Genomic DNA, 24287 nt, shown 5'->3' with positions numbered 1-24287 from the left:
CTGTTTTAAATGATACATATGTCCTGCTCATGCTGAATACATTACAAAAAACACATACATTCACCAAGTATTTATTTGCCAGGCCAAAAATAAAACATTTTGAAAGTAAAACTATTTCCAAGAATAAAATGTGTCCCACTTATACATCCCTTATTTGTGGGCTGCCAGATAAATTAAACTTGCCTTGCACAAATCCAATTAACATAAAACAAACTTTAGGTGCAAATCTGCACAGGCTTTGTGAACAGAAGTGGTGCAGACATTCAGACAGCTAAGAGAAATGTAATTTACAAGTCATATAGTATCAGTCTTTAACTAGCTGTCACAGCTGTGTGATGTGCATCCAATAGTGAGAAAACCAATTAGTCCATCTTGTCCTCATTCGTTTCTTGCTCAAGCTCATGTGAATAGCAGCATTTATCTCCATGTGTACATGTTCCCTGAAAGAGAAAGAATAGCATTTTCTCTTTATGAACTTTTTGAAGCGTCAAAGTGTCAGTTGCGTAGCTGTCTATGGAGGGACAGAAATCTCTCAGATTTCATCAAAATGATCTTCATGTGCATTCCAAAGAGGAACACAAGTCTTACGGGTTTGGAACGACATGAGGGTGAGTAATTAATGACAGAATTTTCATTTTTGGATGAACTATCCCTTTAACTTTGAAAATGAAGAAGAAAATAATTTGCTTCTGAACTGAAATTCTCAAACACTGACAAGTTTGATAATTACAGCTAATAAGGCAACAAGTCTTAATGTCTCTAAAATCCTTATTATATACTGAATTCAAGTGAACGTACCTTTCTAAACTTCTTACATGGGAGGCTCTTGAGTTGAGAGGAGTCTGTGATTGGTTTCTTTCTTTTACCCTGAAAGTGTTTTCTTTTGTCCTCCAGCTCAGTGGAGATTCCTCCACTAAACACAAGAGGGAAAAAGAGATGATTTACACTTAAGAACAATTGAAAGATTGAGACTATGATTTGATGAAAGAACAGAAGTAGTATGACCGACCCAGCTCTGGCACGTGCTTTGGGTCCCCAGTTGGCCTGTGGGTTCTCCTGGAAACGCGTGAGGTGACGTTTCCGTGACTGAGGGTTTGCGTCCTCTCTGATCTCAAAGCAGGCCTGAAGACTAAATGAGAGAATATGAAGATTAAGGGTAATAAAGTTGTATTTTTATTAAGATGAAACTAAATTAAACTAAATTTAAAAGGCACAGCAACAGATATGACAGGGATTTTAATATAACATGTAAAATAGCCATCAGATGAATATAAGGCGTTTGATCCTTACGTTGGCTCTGTGGAGAGAATGCGGTGGGCAGGACTGGTTTCTGATAATCGCTCTCTCTTCACAGGGTTGGACTTTTCCTGAGGAATAAACAAACAGAGAAACTACATTAGAAAATTAGGGTTTTTCATGAGAACATTTGGGAAGGATCTTGGATTGTGATCACTCACCCAGCAGCGCATGATATCCCATAACACCCCAGCAGGAGCATCGGTCTTCACAGCATTCTTACAGGCATGAGAGAAAGACACTCTGTACCCAGCATGCAAGAGAGCTGACCTATACAATAGATAGAAAGCGAGGACCGCTATCCACATAAGTATATTACATTATATACACATACACGTGTATATATACGTACAAAATATATATATTTTTTTTTATAAATTTGATTAAAAAAAAAAAAGTAAAAACAGTAATATTGTTAAATATTATATTATTGAAAATAACTTTTCTATTTTTATTTACTGCAGTCTTTAATGTCACATGATCCTTCAGAAATCATTTGAATACAGTGATTTGGTGCTCAAGAAACATTTATTATTATCAATGTTAAAAACAGTTGTGCTGCTCAATATTTCTGTGGAAACCATGATACATTTTTTTCAGGATTCTTTACTAAATAGAAAGTTCAAAAGAACAGCATAGAAATAGAAATCTTTTGTAACATTAGAAATGTCTTTGCTGTCACTTTTGATCAGTTTAATGCATCCTTGCTGAAAAAAAGTATTTCTTTAAAAAAAAAAAAAAAGGTTGAAAATGTTGTATTGATTTTACCTAAACTGCAGCATGGGCGGCGTGTTGCAGTGAACTGTGCTGCTCAGATGATCTAAAGCATAGTACAGAGGAACATCCTGCAGCTCCTGAAACACATATCTTTCTCTCATCACTCCTTCTCTATTCAGTGAACCAAATCTGTTATTGTCTGGAGAGGTTTAAGATGTTATAATCATGTTGATGATTATTAATATTAAGTTTAATAATGACTGACCTCAGTCACCATGCTAAGCACCCCTTCGATCCGCTTTGACGTTCTGAAGCGAGTGGGGTTCCCTGAAACGGCATCCAGAATCTTCTGAACAAATTTAATGTCATGAAGAGGCTCCGCCCAGACGGGACCGCCCAACTAAAAACACAGAGAGAGGAACAAAGAAATCAAAACAAGGAAAAATGTGATATTCAGTACCAACTAATTAACACATCAAAGGGATATTTTATTTTTTGTTATACACATAAGAGGAGATATTGATAGTTCAGACCTGGTGTCTCTGTCCACAGTGTTCACAGTTAGGCCCTACAGGTGGTCCAGTGGCTGCTGAATACTTCATGCTGTAACAAACACATAAATATACACTTAATAAAACACATAATAATAATTCCAATACAAAAGCATTGAGTAAAAACTCACTGTTTGCCTTGGCTCATCCTCTTCCCCATCCTCTGCAGATGGAACGCACCACAGCCAACACAGTTATACAGCAGCGCTTGCTTACTGCAAAACACACACAGATTTTTGAACGTTTTTGAATGTTTCTCTTATGCTTCCCAGGGCTGCATTCATTGATCAAAAATACAGTAAAAAATAGTAATATTTTGAAATTATATTATAATTTAAAATACCAGTTTTCTATTTGAATATATTTTAAAATGCAATTTATTTCTGTGATGGCAAAGCAGAATTTTCAGCTTTTTTTATGTATGATTATTATTACTCAGCTATTTTCTCTTCGACATAGACAAAGAAAAGCTTGTGTGTTACCTTGCAGAGTTTTTGACTACAGCCTGGCCAGTTTTGACTCTGACGAACACACGGATGTAGAAATCCACGCTCACGCTCAAGAGAGGTTCAATGTAGCGCTGATACACGGCTGCTCTCTGATCTAAACAGTGCAGGATTATACGCAGGGCCTAGAATAAAAAGAGAGTGTGAGACATAGTTATGATGAAGAGTTGCATTCATTCCATCCATTCACATGCACAACGCCAGTGAGCCCATCTTACCATCTCATGACAGTATCTGGACTTGATGGACATAGAGCCATATTTGCTGTAGCAAGTCTCCCCACTGTTTCCAGCCATTACAGCCATGTCCGTACACGTGACGCAAAGCAACCCTGACAATGAGATAGCGAGGTTACTCGTGTATATGTGCTTGATAAATTCAAAATGTGCATGTGAGAGAAAAGCTACAGCGATTGACTCACCTCCCTCACTGACAGCCTGCACAGCCGCGTCCAGAAACGGTGATGGGCTGCCGTAGGGGTCAAGATCAATGACATCATAGCGTTCCTTCCGCCCTCTTGCCTCATACATCACCATACTGGACAGATGGTGTTATACCAGAATTTAGGACGTAACAGAATCAGTGTTGTTAACTAAAACTATTAAAAATCATTTTCAGTAAGTGAAACTAAGCTGCAATTAAAAATATATAAATATTAAACAAAAAATGTAAACTTTAAAAAATAATTAAACAAAAATTAGAAATGAAAAAGGTTTGTTGAAGTGCTAAAGTATCAAACTAAAATAAAAATAAAAATGAATTAAAGGTATATAGAAATAAATTTTTAAAAAGTGTCAACATTTTACAATAAGGTTTCATTTGTTAACATTACTTAACATGAATTTAACAATTTATCTCAACAATTACTAATAAATTATGATCAAAAGTTGTTTCCATCAACATTAGTTAATGAACTAACATGAACAAGAACATTTTTATTTACTAACATTAACAAAAATCAATAAATGCTGTAAGAATATATTGTTCATTTTTAGTTTGTTAATAAATGCATTAACTTGTGTTAAAAAAATGAGACCACATTGTAAAGTTTTACCAAAAACTTGTACTACTAAAATGTACTTGATAAACTTGAACATTTAAAAAAAATGAAAATATAAAAATAAAAACTAAATCAAAATAACAATAAATACTACAACAGCATTTAAATAATACTAAAATTACACTTAACAGAATGAGCGAAGACAAACATCAGCTGTCAAAAAGTGTTTGTTAGTGTATAAGCAAAAATATAAATATTAGATGAAAAATTCACACTTTAAAAACTTGAAAAATTTGAAATTAAATAAGTTTGTTGAAGTGCTAAAATTCCAACCAAAACTGTAATAAAAATGAGTTAAAGATATATAGAAATACAAAAACATATAAAATGTACTACTAAAATGCACTTCCTAAAACTAAAAAAAAAAAAAAAAAAAAAAAAAAAAGTTAATTGAAAATATTGATAAATACCATAACAGCACTTAAATAACTAAAATTACACTTAACAGAATAAGCTAAAACATACTTCAGCTGTCTATAGATGTTTGTGAGTGTATAAGCAAATACTGGAATATATAAACAGCGGAGTTGTTTGTACCTGGCATCTCTTTGGCTGGCTTGCAGTATGTGGGACACATTGTTGTGTTGTGCATTGCGGGCGATGAGGGCAGCAGCTTTAGCAGAGTAATCATTAGCAGTGATGCTCTTCAGGCCAGGAACCTCCAGAGCAAAACGTACAGAACGCAGGCCTGACGCCGCCAGACCCTCCAGCACACACAGACCTTGCTAGAGCGAAAGAAAGATAAATCACATTACATTTAATCATTCACTGGCAGACACTTTTAGCCAAAGTGATTCACAAATGAAGAAGAAAACAAAACAAGTGAGTCATAAGGAGACTATTGAAAAAAAACAAGACATGGTGAATAATGTAAAATAATCTCACATCTAAAATTAGATATAAATTCTAAAACAAACTTTACATTAATTTTAGTAAAATAATTTAATTAAAATAATTTCTATTTATTAATTTAAAATAAAAAAATAATTAATTAATTTTGTATGCTACAAAAATACTGATAACATTAAAAATGTTGCCTTGGCATCTAACTTAAATTAAATGAGTTTAAGTTAAAAGTTATACAATTGATAAAACTGTACTACACTAACAAATTAAATCTAAATAAAAATAATAATAAAACTAATAAAAATGACAAAAGCTCATTTGAAAATCACAAAAACTTATTAAAATGAAAACTAAATTTAAAAACAAAAGCTAACTCAAAATATTAGGTAATAAAAAATAATATAATAGTATATAAATAATACTAAAATTACAATTTAGCACACACAGACCTCACATCTTTCCCCTACAGATGCAGTGATGTATTCCTTCTCATCAGCTTCTTCTTCCTTTTGTTGCTCATTTTCCAGCTGTTCTGATGCTTCCTGATCCACCGTACCATTCTTCTCCTCTGAAAGTCGGACCACGACTCTGTCTTTCTCACCCGGGACCAGGATCCGGATGCCCTTTTGAGCCAGCTGCTCCCTGGCAAACTCTGTGATCACCGCACATCTGATTGAAGAAGGTATATGTGAAGTTTAAAGACGAGGTTAGAAAACAAAGCATCACGAGATGTCACACTGGATGGCATACTCACGTTAAATCTCGGTTGAACTCCTGCACAGGGTTGTAGAACACCTCATTAGCACTTGGGAATAAAATGGCAGCCTTTCCCTCCCTGACAACTGTCTCCCCTGGTAAAAGCCCAGGTTCTGTAGATGCGGTCTGACTGCTTTCTGTAGAGCTGGAGGGATTGGTGTCTTCCTTTGGTACTGCTGTGGTAGTGCTGTCTGCGTCTGCACTGGTGGTGCCCAGGGATTCTTCGGGTTCTTTCTTGCTGTCCATTGTCCTGAAATTTTTCAAGACACAACTGTGTCCTGTTGTGAGGATCTGAAGGAAGGATGCGCTCTTCTTAGGAAATGCTAATGACAAACAAAGACACCTAAAGGACACCTGAAGTGTTGTCCTTGCTAACATCTACCAAAGAAAAGCCTTGTGACCTGTCAACACAAAATTAATTTTAGTTAATAAGTGCTTACAAACTCCCACATGCTATGTCAACTTAATTAAAAATCACATATGAATGCAAGGGTTCCCAACTTCCCACACCTTTTGGCGGATTAATATCCATAACTTTACAATTTTTTCCTATATATATATATATATAAATTTACATTTTCACGCCTTTTCAAAGCCTAGAAATGCCATTTTTAAATTCCCTTTCCAGTCTTTCCATTTCCAGCCGTGGAAACTTTGACCAATCAAAATGTCTATCTATTTTTCAGCTTTACATTTAAGATAAATATTTCTAAACCTGAGCATTTTGCACATTCACAATGTAACTAGCGATGCTAGCATTACAATTTATCTCGCCTTCCAACTTACCGCTGATTATCCTTTCAAAAAGATACTTTAGTAATGTCATAGCAAATCATTCAGGAACAAAAACAAACCAAGTCGCTAAATGTACACTTGTCAACTGTTAGCTCGTGTGTTTTCAGGAAGAATTCACGTGTAGCTCAAAGCTGCATGTGAACTACGGAAGCCTTGTAGTACTAAACGCCTGACAGAGACGCCAGGGACTGCGCACGCGTACAGTAACCTATAGAAAGTGCTACACTGTAAAATAAGGGCACCGAGGACAAAGCAGGATCATTTAAGAACTCGTTTCTACGCATTTACTGTTTATTTATTTTTTTTTCATAATATGCTACCTTTTATACATACTACACATAGCAGAATGCTATTTTAACTAACAGTGTCAAAATATCATTTTTATTTTATATTATATTATTTATTTATTATTTTTATTGACATTTTAGACACTTTTAGTCTGCGCTTTATGCTTTGGCAATATCGTATGCAAAAAAAATCTTTGAAATTGAATACCAGTAAATTCACAGTTAAAAAAAAAAAGTGTTTATAAATGTACAGTTTACAGACTAATTTCTCTTGGTATTTTATCTTCTCTTGGTTTGTGGTAGACCACAATAGTATAACTTTTCATTCATCTCTGTTACAGTCTTGAACTTTGCAGTTGTCATGACAGTATTTAAATATTTTCTAATTCAAATTTATCTGTTCATAATTTCATATTTAACATAAACTCCAAAAATGTTATGCGTAAAGTATACCTTCTCTGCGCAGCATTACACATTCGTGGTATAGCTACAGATGCTCCTTCTGTGCAAATACAACAGGACTAATAATCTAATCTAGTCACGCTCTATAAACACTAATTGCCTATACGCCATATAATTTGACCCCATTAGTGCGACGTGATGGACATATTTCGGAGGTGTTTAGTACAACCTCTTCTCCAGTGCGCCATGCAGCGCTGCGTTGGCATGCTGTGCGCGTAGCACCCAGACCCCTCTAGGGCTTCACCTGAGTCTAGACGCTCCACACTGCTCACTTTCTCCGCACTGCCGCACGCGCTACCACAGCCGTCTCGCGCACAGCAGAGAGCGCGCGGCACGGTTCCATGCTAGTTTGGCGTTCAGAGACAGCGTTCTTTTTCTTGGTCTGGGCATGATCGGTAACTCTGTGCTCTAACCGGGGTGACAAAATGATGCACCCCTCGATTATTCTGCGCTCGGGTGTCTTGCCTGTACATTCACGATGAATGGCTGCCCGTAGAGAGAAAGAGTCTGACTCCTCCATTGAAACACTTTTCATCAGATTGCAGTCGAGGGGGTGAGTATTTTAATGCATGCACGAGGGGGTCATGCCACTTTAAGCGGGGTCAAGGGGCAATCACGTGGGTTGAACAAGGGGTAGCATTAGTTATTGTTATGGCACGGGGTAACTGAGAAAAATTTGAGGGGATTTTTTGGATAGGGGTATTGTTTTGCGAAGGTGTGCGATTGCTTTAGATGGGGGATGGGCTTGCAAAACTTTAACCACTTCAATGACTTGCTGCTGAGAGTTTGATTTATGGTGCATCAATACATCCATTTATATTTTTCAACTTTTTAGCCATGCATAAAATCGCTTGCAATGATAGCACTTGTTTCTGTACGATTTGAGAATTTCTATTGGATGAGGGCATTATGTGCACCGCTTTCAGACGTCAAGTGGTTAATGGTGTCTTGTCTCGCGGAGCAGTGTGACTCGCCCCCCAGTTGCAGCATTTGTCCCGGGATGACCTGTTGATGTCGGGGAAGATGGAGCCGAGCCCCCTTCCTTTTCCTCCAAAATGGAGTAGAATTTAACCACAGAATATTTTATGTGAAATCCGGTGATTGTGTCGCGTGCTTACAAAGTTGACTATTTAAGAAAGCTAAATTGCAAGTATGCGGTGGGAGAAAAATATTATTAATAATAATACATGCATATGGATGTTGCTGGGCGAATCGAAACGTTTTGGCTATAGATATTCTGGTATGTGCATGACTGTAATTCAGCCCGACATTGCATAGCATTGCACTGGCACCGAGGGGGCGAGAGAAACGGATGTGGGCTCCTCAATAATTCATCTATCAGACTATTTTGGTGACAGGATTTTTGAGGACTGAGCAGCTTTTAGCTCTTGGGTCGCAGACTCAAGTGAGGATACCAGGAAATTGGGGTATTATTTCTTGTATTTTTTTTTTTTTTGCCCCCCCGGGGCCCGTGCCAACCCGGAGCTCGTGTCCAGCTGGGCAGCGGTGCTGGCACACACTCTCACCGGGTACCGCAGCCCTTCCGCGGCTGCCCACATCACAGAAACACCGGCGTCCGACTCTCACAGTGAGATCGCAAACTATTGCTAATTTATTACATTTATGCTTGTAATTAAAACTGTTGTTATTATACCTTTGGGAAATAGTGCTGTGCGAGTGAGACACAACAAATAATCTGGGTAAATTAAACGGCACTTTCGTTTCATAGCTCCTGAACTACCGCCAATAATCGAAGATATAAAGTAGCTACTAGTTTACTCTTAGACTAAGTTTATAAGAATTTTGATATTTCTTAAAATGTGATTGCTAGAAGCTAAAGGACTAGCTTTAACCCTTAAATTAGGATGGTACAATCCGAAAATGAACCGTGGCTACTGTACTGTTTCGAAAATACCATTAATGTTATGCTGGTTATAATAAATTAATATTTTGTGTAATATTAATAAACAGCATAAGAGTCTTTTGACATTTAATTTATTCCGGTGGAGTGGTGGCCACTGTCTGTTTTACAATAGTTAGAAAAACTGCAGTAACTGGTAAACTGGGAAATAGAAATACATTTTTGGATCATTTAATGTATGATTTTGTGTGTGTGTGTGTGTGTGTGTGTGTGTGTGTGTGTGTATTAAAAAACTATAGTAAAAATGGTAATAAAATATGAGAAGATCTCAGAGTTAAACTGTGTCAGAAAAAAACATTAATCTTAATAATTTCAGATAACACTTAAGCAAAACATGGTCAAGTCAAAGTGTCTGAATAATTTTTGGTTCCAAATTTTTATCAATTTTACTGGTAGTCCACTGTATGAAGAATTTTTGTGTATAATATGTCGCAGTTTACTTTATTTTGCTATCCTCACTTCCATAAATGAACTATAGTGTCCTGCACCCACTAGTAAAAATATATCAAAAATGTCTGAATAATTTTTGGTTTGACTGTGTATATATGTATATATATATAATGTTATTATATAACATTATTATATTATATTATGTTATTATATAGGTTAAGGAGTGTAAACGGAAGTTTTGTTTGTAACTTTGCATAACCTTACTGCTCAGACAGATGAATCTTTGATGTGCTTTACATATGCATGATGTGCCCTCCTGTTCAACCTTTGTACAGATACACAAGGCTAGAAGTTGGAGTGAAATTACTCAGTACATCCTTACTGGGGGAATTTTGATCAAACTGTTAGGTACTTTTTTTAGTAGTTGTGTTACTCAAGAAGATCCATAGAATTTTTGATTGTTAACAGATTCTTTAAGATGCAAGTTTTAAAAGTATTGAGCTGATCTATATTTGCAGACTGAATGAACATAAGTAAACAATGTGCGTACATAAAAGTAACCTTAAGTTTGAAGAGTTGTTGGCCATTTAGTACACAGATATGATTTCATGTAATCGAAGTGCAAATAGAAACCTCATATAAATAAGAGTTATTACTCTGAAGCATGTTGGATTTCATAATACAGGATGGATAGATTGTCATTACATTAGGGATTTGCTCTAATTATGTTAAAGAATATTCACTGAACCACTTACCAATTTATTCATCTTCCGCTCCTAAAAGGATTTTGTTTAAGTACATAGCTGACCTTTGGCTTAGAGCAGAGTGTATCTGTATGATCCTAAAAAGAAAAGACTGTAGGATAAATTGTTTGTGACCCACAGAAAACCTCTTGATGGCCCTAGGCATGTGCTCTTATCTTCAGTTATATTAAGAATGTGTATCAACATTTATTGCTTTTGTTCATTGTCTAATTTCCTGTGCATTTTCTGTTTCTATGTTACGGACTTGACAGTCATGGGATGTTGTTTGTGAGAATGCACGCATTGACCTTGGAGAACAGAGAGTAGCACTGTGTCTCCATGGTTTTATAAGAATAGATGATATATTGCAAATTTTTTTTTGTCGTGAATCCAGAAATCTTTGAAGCTTTATGTAAGGGGGACACAGTTTAAATATGTGTGAGAGACAACTTTTGTGACTTTTTTTTAATCACTTCTATCATTCAAAAGTTTTGGGGTCAGCAAGTTTTTATTCATTTATTTTTTTAATTCAGCAAGGATACTTTAAATTGATCAAAAGTGACAGTAAAGACTTCTATAATGTTACAAGAGATTTTTCTTTTGAACTTTAGTCATCAAAGACTTCCTGAGAAATTTTTTATCAGTCTTTCCACAAACATATTAAGCAGCACAACTTTTTTCAACATTGATAATAATAAGAAATATTACTTGAACACCAAATCAGCATACCATGATTTCTGAAAGATCACGTGAAACTGGAGTAATGGCTGCTGAAAATTCAGCTTTGCCATTACAAGAATAGCCAAGTTAAATTTTAAAATAAATTAAAACAGAAAAATGTTATTTTAAATTGTAATAATTAACAACATTATTGTTTAACTGTATATTTTATCAAATAAATGCAGCCTTGATGAGCAAAAGAGAATTCTTTCAAAAACATTTAAAAAAATCTTACTGACTCAAAACTTTTGAGCGCAAGTGTTTCTACGTGTGGGCCTGTATTTTTTTGAGTCACCTTGCCTAAACATTTTTGCAGCTGTCAAGTCTTTGAAAACATTTTTAAATATGAAAATTTGAAATTGTATGAAATTCAAACTGTCTTACAAACACTTTATTATGGTTATTAATGAATATATTTGTCGTCATATCCCATTGGTAAGACTGTATGTAAAATTGTTGGCACACTTTTACACATTTTACACACTGATTTGGTGAGAGAATTTTTGGAATTCTATGGAATTTATATGGTAAAATTAATTAAACAACACTGATTATTAGTAACTGTTAACATTAAATTATCGAAATATTTTAAGTGTAAAAAGCGTGTATAAATTTGAATGACAGGATAAGTTTTGTGGGAATATGCAGATATTTCTGCATGCTTATGTTGATGTGGATTCTGTACAGGCCTACCCACTGGTCATTATATTATGATCATTTTATAATTGAGGTGAAAAATACCAAGTGTTTTGTGTTTTCTTTTTTCACAGACTCTGTAGTGCTGGGCTTTACGATATGGCTCAGATGCTGCAGATGGCGATTCCCAACTTTGGCAACAATGTCCTGGAGTGTCTTAATGAGCAGAGGCTTCAGGGTCTGTACTGTGATGTGTCAGTGGTGGTGAAGGGTCACACATTTAAAGCCCACCGGGCAGTGCTGGCTGCCAGCAGCTCCTACTTTCGAGATTTGTTCAACTCTGGAAGTAAGAGCTCTGTAGTGGAGTTACCACCAGCGGTTCAGCCTCAGAGCTTCCAGCAGATCCTTTCCTTCTGTTACACCGGTCGACTTAGCATGAACTTGGGTGATCAGTTTCTCTTAATGTACACAGCAGGATTCCTGCAGATTCAGCAGATTATGGAAAAAGGCACTGAGTTCTTCCTAAAGGTCAGCTCACCAAGTTGTGACTCACAGGGTCTTCACACAGAAGAAACGCCACCCTCAGAACCCCAGAGCCCTGTTACTCAAACTGGGAGCGGCTCCGTAGGAGGGGGTTCTGTCACCACTGCAGCGGCTCGGCCTACTTCCTGTCTCACACCTCTTCCATTGGTGTCAAGGGTGAAGACAGAGCAGCAACCTCAGGCCCAGCAGCCCCAACAAGAAGCATCATCATATTCAGTCGTTTGCACTCCAGTTGCAAAGCGTCTTTGGGAAGGAGGTAGTCGTGAAGGAGGTGGAGGATCAGGAGGAGGTGGAGGAGGAGGAGGTATGAGGAAAGCAGCCCGTTATTCACAGGAGGCAGCACGGGGCGTAGGTGGGGCACCACCTCAAAGTGCAGCTTTATTGGGTGGAAGTGGTACCATCAATAGCAACAGCAACAACAATAACAACAACAGCAGTAGCACACCGGAAGGCACCAGCCCAGGCACCCCCAGCATGTACACCAGTGACTCACCAATCTCTTACCACGATGATGATGAAGAAGAGGAAATCACTGATGAAACGACAGAAGAACAGTACAGACAGATCTGTAATATGTACACTATGTACAGCATGCTGAATGTAGGGGCAACAGGTAAGAAAAGTTGACTACAATTTAATTTCATTGACTGATTTCTAATGCTTATCAGTTAAATTTATTGACTGACACTGCTAAACACTGCGTCGTGATAGTAGACTTTAGTATGTAGTGTAATTGTGGGAAATAAATTGGGCCACGTATCGAGCCCTGAGGAACTCCAACAGTAAGATTATTGTAAAGCACGGCATAAAATACAGTATATATGCAGCTCAATATATATAATATATTTATGTATAATATATAATTTGTACAATGTATAATATATAAAATATTTTATTGTTTTCAGAAAAGTCAAAATTACCAATAAACAGTAGAGGAAACTGTCTTGTTTTTCCATTCACTGTCCCCCCAGAAATAATCTAAATGATGTAGTGTATTTGTGGGAAATAAATTGGGCCACGTATCGAGCCCTGAGGAACTCCAGTAGGATTACTGTAAAATATGGCATATAATACAGTATTTTCTCAATATATAATATATTTATGTATAATATATAAAATATTTTTTTGTTTTCAAAAAATTTACAATTACAGATAAACCATAAACAGTAGAGCAAACTGTCTTGTTTTTCCATTCACTGTCCCCCCCCAGAGAAAATCTAAGCAATATGTAAAAAGCAAGACCAAAACGTTTTTTATGTTTTATTTTACATGTATATTAATTATATTGTTTATTTAACAAATACATAGAATGTAAATCAGTGGGAAGTGATATATTCAACATCTTGACCAGTTCCATTTAAATTTATTTGTCTTCAGTTTGGTGGTCAATGTAAGCTCTTGTAGTGTTTTTATTTAACGTCTTTTCCCCTTTGTAATCTTGGTTCAGCCAGTGAACGAGTGGAATCACTACCTGATCACCTCACAGTTGAATCAAGGGGAAGAGGAGTTCGAGTGAGGCAAGATTTGGCCTCTCTTCCCACTGAACTCATTGCACAGATCGGAAACCGCTGTCATCCTAAACTCTATGAAGAAGGTGACCCTGCTGAGAAACTGGAGCTAGTAACAGGCACCAGTGTTTTTATTTCACGTGCTCAGCTGATGAACTGCCACGTTAGTGCCGGGACACGCCACAAAGTGTTGCTCAGGCGGCTCCTTGCTGCCTTTTTTGACCGGTGAGTGAAGTTTTGGACTTTACTGTATTCTGCAGAAAATAAACAAAAAACGTTGTAATTAGTTTTTAAAGGAAACTATTTTTATTCTCCCAAAAATAAAAATTCTGTCATAATTTACTCACCCATATGACTTCCTTTCACAAAAAAAGGGATGCTCAGTATAATGTCCAAGTTGCATCAATGAAATTGATGGTCATATGGGTCATGAGGGTGAGTAAATGATGCCAAAATTTGAACTAGCTCTTTAATAGTGAATAATAGATTAATATGTTATTAATGCAAACTTTAACAATTGTTTTAGGGATTTAGAAAGTGACTTTTTTTGATACAATTTCAGTTAGTAGTAGAAAACTGTCCACAAACCGTTTGTGTGAACAGTACTTTGTTGAGCCCATTTGCCCTTACAATCTAGAGGTCAGATTCTGTGTGTTACTCTGAAAGTGTATTTTGAACCATCCTTTTCTGTTTTTCCTGTAGAAGCACTCTTGCGAATAGCTGTGGAACAGGTATCCGGTCCTCCACAAATGACCCCAACCGCAAGCCACTCGACAGTCGGGTTCTCCATGCTGTTAAGTGTAAGTGCTGTATTGATGCTGATAGGCTGTGGTATAATATTTTGTTATTGGTAAAACAAATTTGCTGTTTCTGTGAACCCAGCAGTTTCATCTACATTAAAACAGTCCAGTTGAATTTCTAAAGTTGGCATGAAATGAAAATTCACCTCCATCTATTTTGTAAATGCATGTAATAGATGTTATTGTGAATGATTTTTTAAAATATGTTATAACTCGATCTTCCAGTGAAATCAACAGACTCTTGTTAAGACTTGTTGCCAGACTTCTCCAATCATGTAGTTCACTTAAACCCTAGCCCTCCATCCACAAATGACTTAAAGCTAATTTATTTTTGAGTGCAATGCCCAAAACTCAAAATCCAATCAACAACCGATGGATAGAACTAAGTCCTGACCTACTCTATTTTTTTGTCCTGATAATTGGATGTACGTCACAACACAGAAGAACATATCTGTTCCTACTTGTTGCTACATTATTCAAAATACCTTTGTGTAAAAAGTGCATGAAAAACTAACGATAGTAAAAAACAATTGTTTTTGTTTTGTTTTTTTGTTCTTTGTATCTCTAGTTTACTGCCAGAACTTTGCTCCTAGTTTCAAAGAGAGCGAAATGAACGCGATTGCTGCAGACATGTGCACTAATGCACGGCGCGTGGTACGCAAGAGCTGGATTCCGAAACTGAAGCTTCTGATGGCAGAAAGCGATGCTTATGCCAACTTCCTTCCGGACCCTGCCAAAATGGAGTCTGATGGCTTGGGAGTGGAGCATGCTTTTGAAACCGGATCCCTGGAAGGTGGTACAGCCTCTGATTCTGGCCAGTCATCTACAGATGCCCTGCAAGGTGTGAGCGGGGATGGTAGCAGCCTGTTTTAGTGAGTAACACTACCATGGTTCAGCTATTTTATCCCTTCCACTCCTCCATTGTATCTCAGTCTCACCTTGGGCGTTGATGTCAACAGGGAGTCGAGAAGTGTATCTTTACCAGGACTGTTGTTAAATCCCACTTCAAAATCTGCTCATTTTTATTTCCCTGTAGATTTTTTTTTTTTTTTTTTTTTTTTTTTTTTTGATTGTACCTTGTGGGCCCTCCTCTCCATCTTGCAGAAACACATTCCCGAAGAGGAGGGACCTCCGGGGACATTTGGGGTGATCTGAAGGGGAAATGGTGTCTGGAAGCTCCTGTCCAGTCTGAGAACACTGGCATGATTCTGAATGTATCTTTTTGGAGAATCCAGAAAGTTAATGTTGCTGGACATAAGATTGTATTCATCCGTTAATATTTAGTAGCTGTATATCTGCTTTTTGGACCCCATTTCCTCTTCCTGCACCGGCACCTTTTTCTTTTAAATGTTTTTATTTGAACAACATTTGTAATTTTTCGCCAACTCTTCCACTGTTTGTCTTGCCAAGTCTCCCAAGAGAAGCAGTTTGTCATGATTTGTGATATGAATTTGTAAGAGAGGCAGATTAATCTGTTTTGCTAAATCTGAAACTACTGTTGTGTTTTGATTGTTGATATAGAGGGTCTGTGCAAGATTCTCACATTTTGAATCAATGAATAGTGAATTGTTGTCCACATGTTTTTGCATTAGCGAAATCCAAAATCTATTTTAATCATTTTATTTTGGTATATTACCAAGGCTTAATATTGTTACTTTGGTTAAATCAAATCGACAAGTTTTTACTGTCAAATATCTGCAAAGCAAATCCCAAAACACTCCCAAAAGCTTAAAAATCATTAAGGCCTTTTAAATTTCCTTTTATATCCTTAGTAGTTTTGTATAGATGGCACATGACGTAGGACTGGCGTCTGTGTGATGTGTAAATGAGTGTGTATGGCGGCTGCAGATGGTAGTTTTTGATGTGCTGTAGCTCACAGCTGAGTGCTTCATGCACCTATCACACAAGTGTGGTGCATGCTGCCGCATGGCGCATTCTGACACGCTACGTCTCAGCGCCTCTGACAGAGATGCACTAAACGCTCTGATGAAGTGGGCAGAGTGCAGTATTAGTGATTGGCACTGAACGGGCATCAGTGCCACAGCTATGGTGGTTCCAAACAACTAAAGACCACTCTGAGAGTGGAAGCTCTTTTGTAGTCTTCTTTTTATGTGGATTTGAAAAGTCAGTTTTATCTATCTTGATGGTTTCAGAAAGAGAAGTTCTTTAAGTCTGTAATCACAATAAAGAGCTGTTGTAACCCCAGGTTTGGAGATGAAAGAAAGTGACCATGTAATTTAAAAGTGTAGTTGCACCCGTATGTGTTAAAATTAGATTCCCAAAGTATGACCTGCATCTTCAGGTGTTTTAAGCACACTTATATCCTGTAATGACTGACCGTATTATTTGAATTTTTGATTATGGCTGAAGAAAGGCTGTGATTTGGTCAAGATCATCCCAGTCCAAAAGCATGACAAAAATTTCTAACCCTAAAACTAAATTATTAGCACACAGCCCTGTCATTTTCATGTTTTTTAATGTTTACATTTATTTACCTCACCTTTTAAAAAGATAATTCACCCAAAAATGAAAATTCTGTCATCTACTCGCCTATGTCATTCCAAACCAAGCAAGTCCTGAAAACTGAAGCCAAAGCATTTTGATCGCCCCTTGGCGGCTGGCTGCAGTGTAGGTCTTAAACCCCGCCCTCTCCATGTAATCGAACGGGACACGAACCAAACTAAAAAATCCAATTACACTTCAAATAATTTTTTCCAAAGATAGTTTTTTTTTTTGTCATTTTAGGTTGTTCTCATCATGCAGAGGTATGTCCAAGTGTTCGTTTTCCCAATAAGTTTGGTTTTAGTTAAGTTTTCTTTTTTTTTATTGCTATAAAACGGAGGGTAACATCATGATTGACAGCTGTGCTTGCGATTGAGTCTGTGGGAGTATGGGCAGGACCTTAATGCCACGGCTCCACCTCAGGGTCACTACTGTGCAGACTCGGGCCAAAGACTGTAGATGCCTTGGCTTCGAACAACAAAATCGTCAATGACTGTTACTGGGATATTTTGGCTTCATTATTCGACAGTGGAAGTAAGCGGAGACGCACTTTTTTTTTTTTTTTTTTTTTTTTTTTTTTTTATACAGTCATGTTCCAAACCTGTATGATTTTCTTTAACATGTGGTCGCATTTACAATTGTTCAGCGAAATTTCGTAGGTGGAATCCAGTCATTCCAATAGGGAATGGGAGTTGGGAGTTTGCGTTAGGCCAAAAAGCTGAAAGCTGCTTGGTTTGAATGTGACTTCTGTGTGAGCAGTGCTTCAAACTTCTCTACGCTATTATTATTTTTGCACGTGATGTTTTGTTGAAATTTTGCTAATGTGACCGCACCTTTATTCTGTGAAATACAAAAGATATTTTAAAGGATGTTGATATACATCCAAATGGTTTTGGTCACAATTGACTCAGATATTGCTCAAAATATATACTAATAAAATAAAAATGAAAATGTTAATATAAAATCAATATAATTTTGGGTGAACTATCTTTTTAAATTACATTTTTAAACCCGTTTACTTTTTTTTTTTTTTTTAAGATGGTAAGATGGCAACCTAAGTCTGTCAATCCACTGCACTGGGCCAGGGCACAGAAGAATTTTACCTCTCGGCCACGTGGTACGATCCTAAGAGACTGCACCAAGTCTTAATCAGTACGATAGGATAAGAATGAGATATTTGCACAGAAATCTGAACTGGATTGTTCAGCACTGCCTTAAAGAGTGGAAGTTGGTGCCTGGGAGTCTTACACAACTAGTCTGTGACAGAGAAAGAAATTGTAGGAAGGGAGGGCAGAGAATGCCTGGATGAGTCTGTATGCATGCGTGCTAGTGTGCTCCGCTACTTATTTTCTCAGAGTTTGAGCCTCTCTCTCTTCTTTTTTTTTTTTTTTTTTTTTTCATTTCCATTTCCATTTTTGGAGACACACGTGCTAATGTCTGTGCATTCATGCGAGGAGGCTGACAGGAAAGCGAGAGTGTGCGCCAAAGGCATGCTCTTTCTGTGTTCGCATTTGTTTATGTGAACGTGCTCAAATGTGTGTACGTCTGGTTTTTGTGTGCCAAAAGCATGTCTGAGAGAGCGTGCGTAGGTGGTGTTGGTGTTTGACTGTGGAATATGTGCATTTTGTGTGTGGGTTGATGGATGGGTGGGTGGTTGGTATGTGTGTATGCAGAGATCAGAGAGCTCTGTTTGTTTTTGTCTGACTCAGAGAGGGAGACATACAGTGCAGACGCAAGCAGAGAGGGGAGGGAATGTATTGGTGAGGAGATGGATGCTCACACACACACACACTTAAACACACAACTGGTGCAGTGAGCCATTTCCCAAATGGAGGCATCAAACGGTACGCTTTGATTAAACAAACATCAGCTCGCATTGAATCTAATCTGGTTTGGCTCCATTGGTTTGGTTTCGTCATCGTAGAGTTAGCATGAAATCAAAATTGATTCTTTTTAATACGTTTCTGGGGTCTCATGTATAAAACTCTGCATAGAGTTTATACACACACACAGAGCAGATTTTGAGTATTATCAAAAGGTGTCAGATTTATACCTCCAACTTCCACCTCATCTTCTCTTTTAAATAACCATATATGGAATGTAAAAAGCTTTTTATTATGCATAGCCTAATTTGCATGTAATTTACATTTGCATATTATTATCCAGGTAATATCTTCCTACTGCATTTAAAGTTGGCATGAAATTAAAATTCACCTTCTCTATTTTCTAAATGCATATATTAGATATTATTGTGAATGATTCATCCATTTCAATGCCTATTTTGTGCTTATGCAACATTTATTCATGAGGCCCCTGCTGTTATTGTGAATGATGTTATTCCAAAATGACAAATGTTTTTTTTTTTAAATGGAATGAAAAAAAAATTGCTTTGAAATAACTTGCTTTGTTTCTAAAACCACTCATTTAATGTTCGTGTTAATGCTAATGCATCCTCTCTTTACAGTCGACTTCAGATTTCCTTTTACATTTGGCTCCAATTTTGGTGTAGAACAACCAATTTTAATGATCCAAATCCAATCATATTCAAGTTGTTAAAATCAAATCAAATCCTGCCCTACATTTTGTCTCTTGCTGAATATTCCAATTCAAACATATTGTGGAATTAAAATGGATTGCAAATGCCATTTTATGTTGACTTTCAGATTTTAAGACCAAGTTAAAAGGATAGTTCAACCGAAAATTCTGCCATTATTTACTCATCCTCAAAATGTTCCAAACCTCTATGAATTTCTTTCTTCTGCATAACACAAAAGAAGATATTTTGAAGAATACGGGTAACCAAACAGTTGATGGAACCCATTGACTTCCATGGTTTGGAAAAAAATACTATGGAAGTCAATGGCTACCGCAAAGTGTTTGGTTACCCATATTCTTCAAATTATTGTCTTCTGTGTTTAGCAGAAGAAAGAAATTTGGGACAACTTGAAGGTGAGTAAATGATTATTGGGTGAACTATCCCTTTAAATGTCAAGTGAACACAGCAATACGTGAACACAATTATACTGTGTGTGTGTGTGTGTGTGTGTGTGTGTGTGTTTGCGCAAGTACCATTCCACTGTCCAAAAAAAAGACAAGTGTGAAAAATAGATTGATGGTGACTGTAAAAATATGGCTTTGTGTTGGACTGTTCCTCATTGCATCATTTGAAATAGGAGAGAGAAAAAGATAACAGCTGTCGACATTTCTTCATCCCTTTTGGAATGTACATATAAGGAGCTAAATCCTCTGATGTACAGCTTGATAACATTTTTTATATTTTTTGGTATCATGTTAGACACACAGGGAGGGACCAGGAGTTTTTTTAGGAAGCAGCCCGCATGCATGTCCATGGGGGCTGAACTCATGAATCACTTCTTAATATGTTCTGCTCAGTGGTGCATTGGTGAGATTGGGTACACAATGTGCGCTGATCTCTGAACCCGATGAACTGGAGTGGAATTACCCCGTGTAGAAGTTCAAACCCTGACCCGCACCCTGTGTTCATGGTCTTTTGTCTTTTAATTCATCAATTAAAGCTACATGTATTCTGAGTAAGAATCATGCAAGTCAACAAGAACTGAGGTCAAGCTTCAAATTGAGACTTTCACAAATAAAAACCACAAAAATAAAGGGGAATAAAATGCAAGGCGAACTATTTATCTTTTGTTTTTCTTATCTATGGTTTTGTTCTGCTTTAGAATAGTGCTTGGCCATTGAGATGCTACTAATTTTTAACATAGACCGTAGAGTTGCCAAGTATTTTGTAAGGAAACATTGTGAAATGTACAATAGCTAGGATCAAGAGAAGCTCCATATTTTTGCTTTGAATATGACTGAAGTGCTGGGAAAGGATGAGGGCAGCTGAAAGGTTATTTACTGTATTGAAATGTCATTTTTATGGGATGGATGAGTTTTTGAAGGAGCGTAGATGTAAGGAGTTGGGTCTTCATGCACTGCAAGCTATATATATATTACTTTTTTTCTGTCTTTAAGGAATCATTTTTGTTACTGAATTAGATGGCTGGTAAAGATGATCTTTGAATGATGTAGAGTGGCACGTGGACGAGCGCCACCTGGTGTCATACTTCATAAATGCTGTAGGTAGAAAAGGGAACTGCAATGCAGTTACTTCTCCTGGCCAATAAGGGTCAGCAAAGGATTTAGAAAAAACTTGTAATTTGACTTCATGAATTCTAATTCTTTTTTTTTTTTTTTTTAAATAGCCCCTGAACAGAAGAAAATGTACACAGCGGTTTTAAATGTTTCTGAACTGCCAAATATAAGGAAATGTTATAGCATTTATTCCGAACTAAAATGAATTGTTTCAGTTGATTTTTACCAATGTGATGATCAAAACAATCAATACTTAATGTGACACTTTATTAACAAATGGCCAATGTGGGGATTTGCGAACAGCTATCATGATCTAAGAATTTGACACTTTGTGATTTTTATATGACACTTTACTTGATTATTAAAATCCCTTTACTCATGTTTTTTTTTTTTTTTTTTTCTTCTTCTTCTTTGGGACAGAATGAATTTAAAAATTGTAAAATGTGTTAAATGGAGCTGAGAATGCTACACTCTTATCATTTGCTGAAGATATTATTAAATGAAGTTGTGTGGATTTTGCAAGAGAGAGGGAGCTTTTTTCTAAATCTGAAAAAGCACCTTTTGGTGAGTGTTCATAGGGGTCTTCAATGAGGGTCTGTTTTTATTTTGTAGTGTTGACTACAAAATAAAAAGCTAAAGATGTTCTGCTAAAATTGTATTCGTCCTCCCACATTAAATTACATAAAATGAATTATATTTTATTTTTAATACAAGAATTAATAGTTATTTCTTATTTTAATGGCTTTGCAATGTAAGCGTCATATGTAAATACATTAATATGGTAATATATGCATGGCCAGGCTTAAAGTGCAACACTCAATTTTATACAATATGTAAAAGGAGATCCATTCTCCATCTCTATAAACAGCAAGGGGTCCTTGGCTTGAAAATTAGTTGAAGACCCCTGCCTTAGCACCTTCAGCTCCCTCTCTCTGCCTCCGATTCAATTGAGCAATGGGGAGTTCAACTTTTTATGTTTTCTATCAAATAAAAAAATTCTGTTAGATTTCTTAAATTCTGAGTCTTAGGGCCGGTTCACACAGAACACATTTTTGCGTTCAACTTAAATGTTTCCTAAACATCTAGGTGGACGTCTTTGATGATTGTGCCACATCTGGCTGGTGCAAGAGGTTTGAAAAAAGATGATTTTTGACTTTTAAGGCAAGATACCACAGGTGAATAGAGTAAAAAAAAAAAAAAAAAAAAAAAAAAAATCATACTTTCCCAGATGATTAATCATAGTTGTTTTGTAATGTTATGTTTAAATATGTAAATGAGGCATTATCTAATTAAATATGCACTAATTTGCTTAAATTTCCAGATCAGAAATCTGAACATTGGATAAAGCCAAGTTTAAATTTTAATTTTTGTTGACATATAAGAGTAAAGGTTTTGGATGTCTCTTTTGATCACTTCATAAATCAGAAAATACTGTCAATTTCACCATGTTTTTAGGAATAAAAACTTCAAAACACAGATGGGAATAAAGCCGGTGTATTTAAGTGTTACTGAAGTGTATTAAGATACTGTGCCTGAGGGGAAAAAAACATTTTGAGAAAACAGCCCTTACAGATATGTATTGTAATTGAAATCTACACACACAACTAGATAAAGTGTAATAAAATAAACACTTAAATGTGTATTTTGGATGTTTTCTTTTCACTAGTCCGAAAGAGGTTATGGAAGCCCAAAACCTCAAAATTGACCAGTTTTCCCTGTAGTTTCTTAACTTAAAAACGCGTCTCAATGCATTTTTATGTGTAAGAACGTGTTCTGTGTGAATGACTTATGCTATACAGTATGTATGTGTATATAAGCTCACTCAACCTCACAGTTATGTGGAGAAAGAAGAGGCATGTACACAGGAAAAACAATGAAAGATGCAATCAAAAAGCCTCGGATGAAGACATACCTCTCCTAAACTGCTATATTGTACATTTTATCCTTTTAATAAGATGTCTATCAACCTTTAAATCTTGTTTCACCTTTCCAGCATTCTCTCCCACAGTATAAACATGTTTCTCCACGTACATTTACTTCACCCTTCTGTGCGCTTCTGCGCTGCCGGCAACCTCAAAGACTTTTTACAGATTTCAAACATATATTGCTCTTTGTACGTCCCTGCCCACCAGAGACCAATACATGTGCGCGCACACGAGCAGGTGTGTGGATCTACCTCCTGACACCTTCAGCCATACCTCCCTGGCCCCTGAAACAGGTCATGTGATGCAGGAGACCCCTGGAGGTGCTGCTGTTCAGATTTCTCTGAACGCTGTTACAGGAACTAGATGTAAATGGGGGTAATTTTTAATATGGAATGTGGTAGATTCATACCTCACCAGGGGCCGGGAGATCCGTCAGCATGGCTCTGGAGAGCATGTCTCTGGTTTGGCTGCAGGGATCCAGCAGCTATTTTATTTTCCAGTATAGATCTATGAATATAAATATATAAATACAAATCTCTATATACTGTACATTATACATAGAAACACTAATGAAGTTTGATTGTTAGTTGTGCACTCACAGCATGAGATGTTATTCCCCAGAAACCGCTTTTTGGAAACAAATGCAGTAGCGTCTGCTGATGTCAAAATACCCTTCACCCCACCCTGAGTACATGCCAGTGTTTCCTCTGTGTTCCAAGTGCCAATAACTTTGTGAATTCCTTTACTGTGACCCAACGAAAAAGAATATTGCACATTAACTACTGTAAAAAAAAAAAAAAAAAAAAAGATGGAGAAAAGAAGAAAAAACATCTTAATAAAAAAGGTTTGTAACAAAGAAAATCATTGTGGTTGACTTTTGTTTTAATGTGTGGCTCAAGTCATTTCAAAGCAGTTACCTTTTTCACATTTCCAGGATTCTCAGAAACGGGAATCGTCTGAGGGGTTGTTTACAGTACAGGACAGTTTTCAACTAAAAACTAAAAACTTTTTATGCGTTTTGGCCATTCATTTACACGACAACGGCGTTTTGGGTGCCTGAAAATGTAAACTTTTAAAAACGTGCTTCAAAATGCAAGTTTTGAACTACGTTTTTGTCTATGTGTAAAATATAAAAACGCGAACATGTGAAAACGGTGACGTTATGCGCATGCGTAGTTTTTCTTTACAAAGTGACAGCGCCAACTACTGG

At 36.7% G+C, this 24287-nt stretch overlaps 2 protein-coding genes across 4 annotated transcripts; one reads left to right on the top strand and one right to left on the bottom strand.

The window, feature by feature from the left end:
• Positions 1-55: 55 nt before the first annotated feature.
• Positions 56-7663, bottom strand: trmt1 (tRNA methyltransferase 1). 3 transcript variants are annotated; one of them, XM_051911908.1, is made up of 16 exons: positions 7521-7663; positions 5731-6133; positions 5426-5645; positions 4668-4855; positions 3492-3607; positions 3289-3401; positions 3047-3195; positions 2696-2779; positions 2547-2616; positions 2279-2413; positions 2065-2150; positions 1458-1566; positions 1291-1367; positions 1010-1129; positions 799-913; positions 56-440 (listed from the first exon to the last, which is right to left on the bottom strand). In XM_051911908.1, the coding sequence occupies exons 2-16, from the start codon at positions 6108-6110 to the stop codon at positions 363-365; spliced, it is 2040 nt and encodes a 679-aa protein (XP_051767868.1). In that variant the 5' UTR covers positions 6111-6133; positions 7521-7663; the 3' UTR covers positions 56-362. The 3 variants fall into 3 exon arrangements, with proteins under 3 accessions (XP_051767868.1, XP_051767869.1, XP_051767867.1); XM_051911909.1 differs by lacking the exon at positions 7521-7663 and adding an exon at positions 7268-7415; XM_051911907.1 differs by lacking the exon at positions 7521-7663 and adding an exon at positions 6519-6702.
• Positions 7664-7682: 19 nt separating this feature from the next.
• On the top strand, positions 7683-23938 carry nacc1b (nucleus accumbens associated 1, BEN and BTB (POZ) domain containing b). The gene is made up of 6 exons (XM_051911910.1): positions 7683-7829; positions 11821-12842; positions 13677-13962; positions 14440-14537; positions 15106-15409; positions 21263-23938. Exons 1-6 carry the CDS (start codon positions 7759-7761, stop codon positions 21267-21269), a joined length of 1788 nt encoding a protein of 595 aa, XP_051767870.1. The 5' UTR covers positions 7683-7758; the 3' UTR covers positions 21270-23938.
• Positions 23939-24287: the final 349 nt, after the last annotated feature.

The sequence above is a fragment of the Ctenopharyngodon idella genome, chromosome 11 (genome assembly GCF_019924925.1).
Source record: "Ctenopharyngodon idella isolate HZGC_01 chromosome 11, HZGC01, whole genome shotgun sequence".
Classification (NCBI taxonomy): Eukaryota; Metazoa; Chordata; class Actinopteri; order Cypriniformes; family Xenocyprididae; genus Ctenopharyngodon; species Ctenopharyngodon idella.
Note: the sequence above shows the minus strand (reverse complement) of the source record. Positions and strands in the feature narration are given on the sequence as shown.

Coding starts and splice junctions, on each gene's coding strand:
- trmt1 (XM_051911908.1), bottom strand. CDS start 6,110: ATGTTAGCAAGGACAACACTTCAGGTGTCCTTTAGGTGTCTTTGTTTG. Junction 3,402..3,491: donor GCAGGCTGTCAGTGAGGGAG/GTGAGTCAATCG, acceptor TCTCATTGTCAG/GGTTGCTTTGCGTCACGTGT. Junction 2,617..2,695: donor AGGATGAGCCAAGGCAAACA/GTGAGTTTTTAC, acceptor TGTTTGTTACAG/CATGAAGTATTCAGCAGCCA.
- nacc1b (XM_051911910.1), top strand. CDS start 7,759: ATGGCTGCCCGTAGAGAGAAAGAGTCTGACTCCTCCATTGAAACACTT. Junction 7,830..11,820: donor ATCAGATTGCAGTCGAGGGG/GTGAGTATTTTA, acceptor CTTTTTTCACAG/ACTCTGTAGTGCTGGGCTTT. Junction 13,963..14,439: donor CTTGCTGCCTTTTTTGACCG/GTGAGTGAAGTT, acceptor TTTTTCCTGTAG/AAGCACTCTTGCGAATAGCT.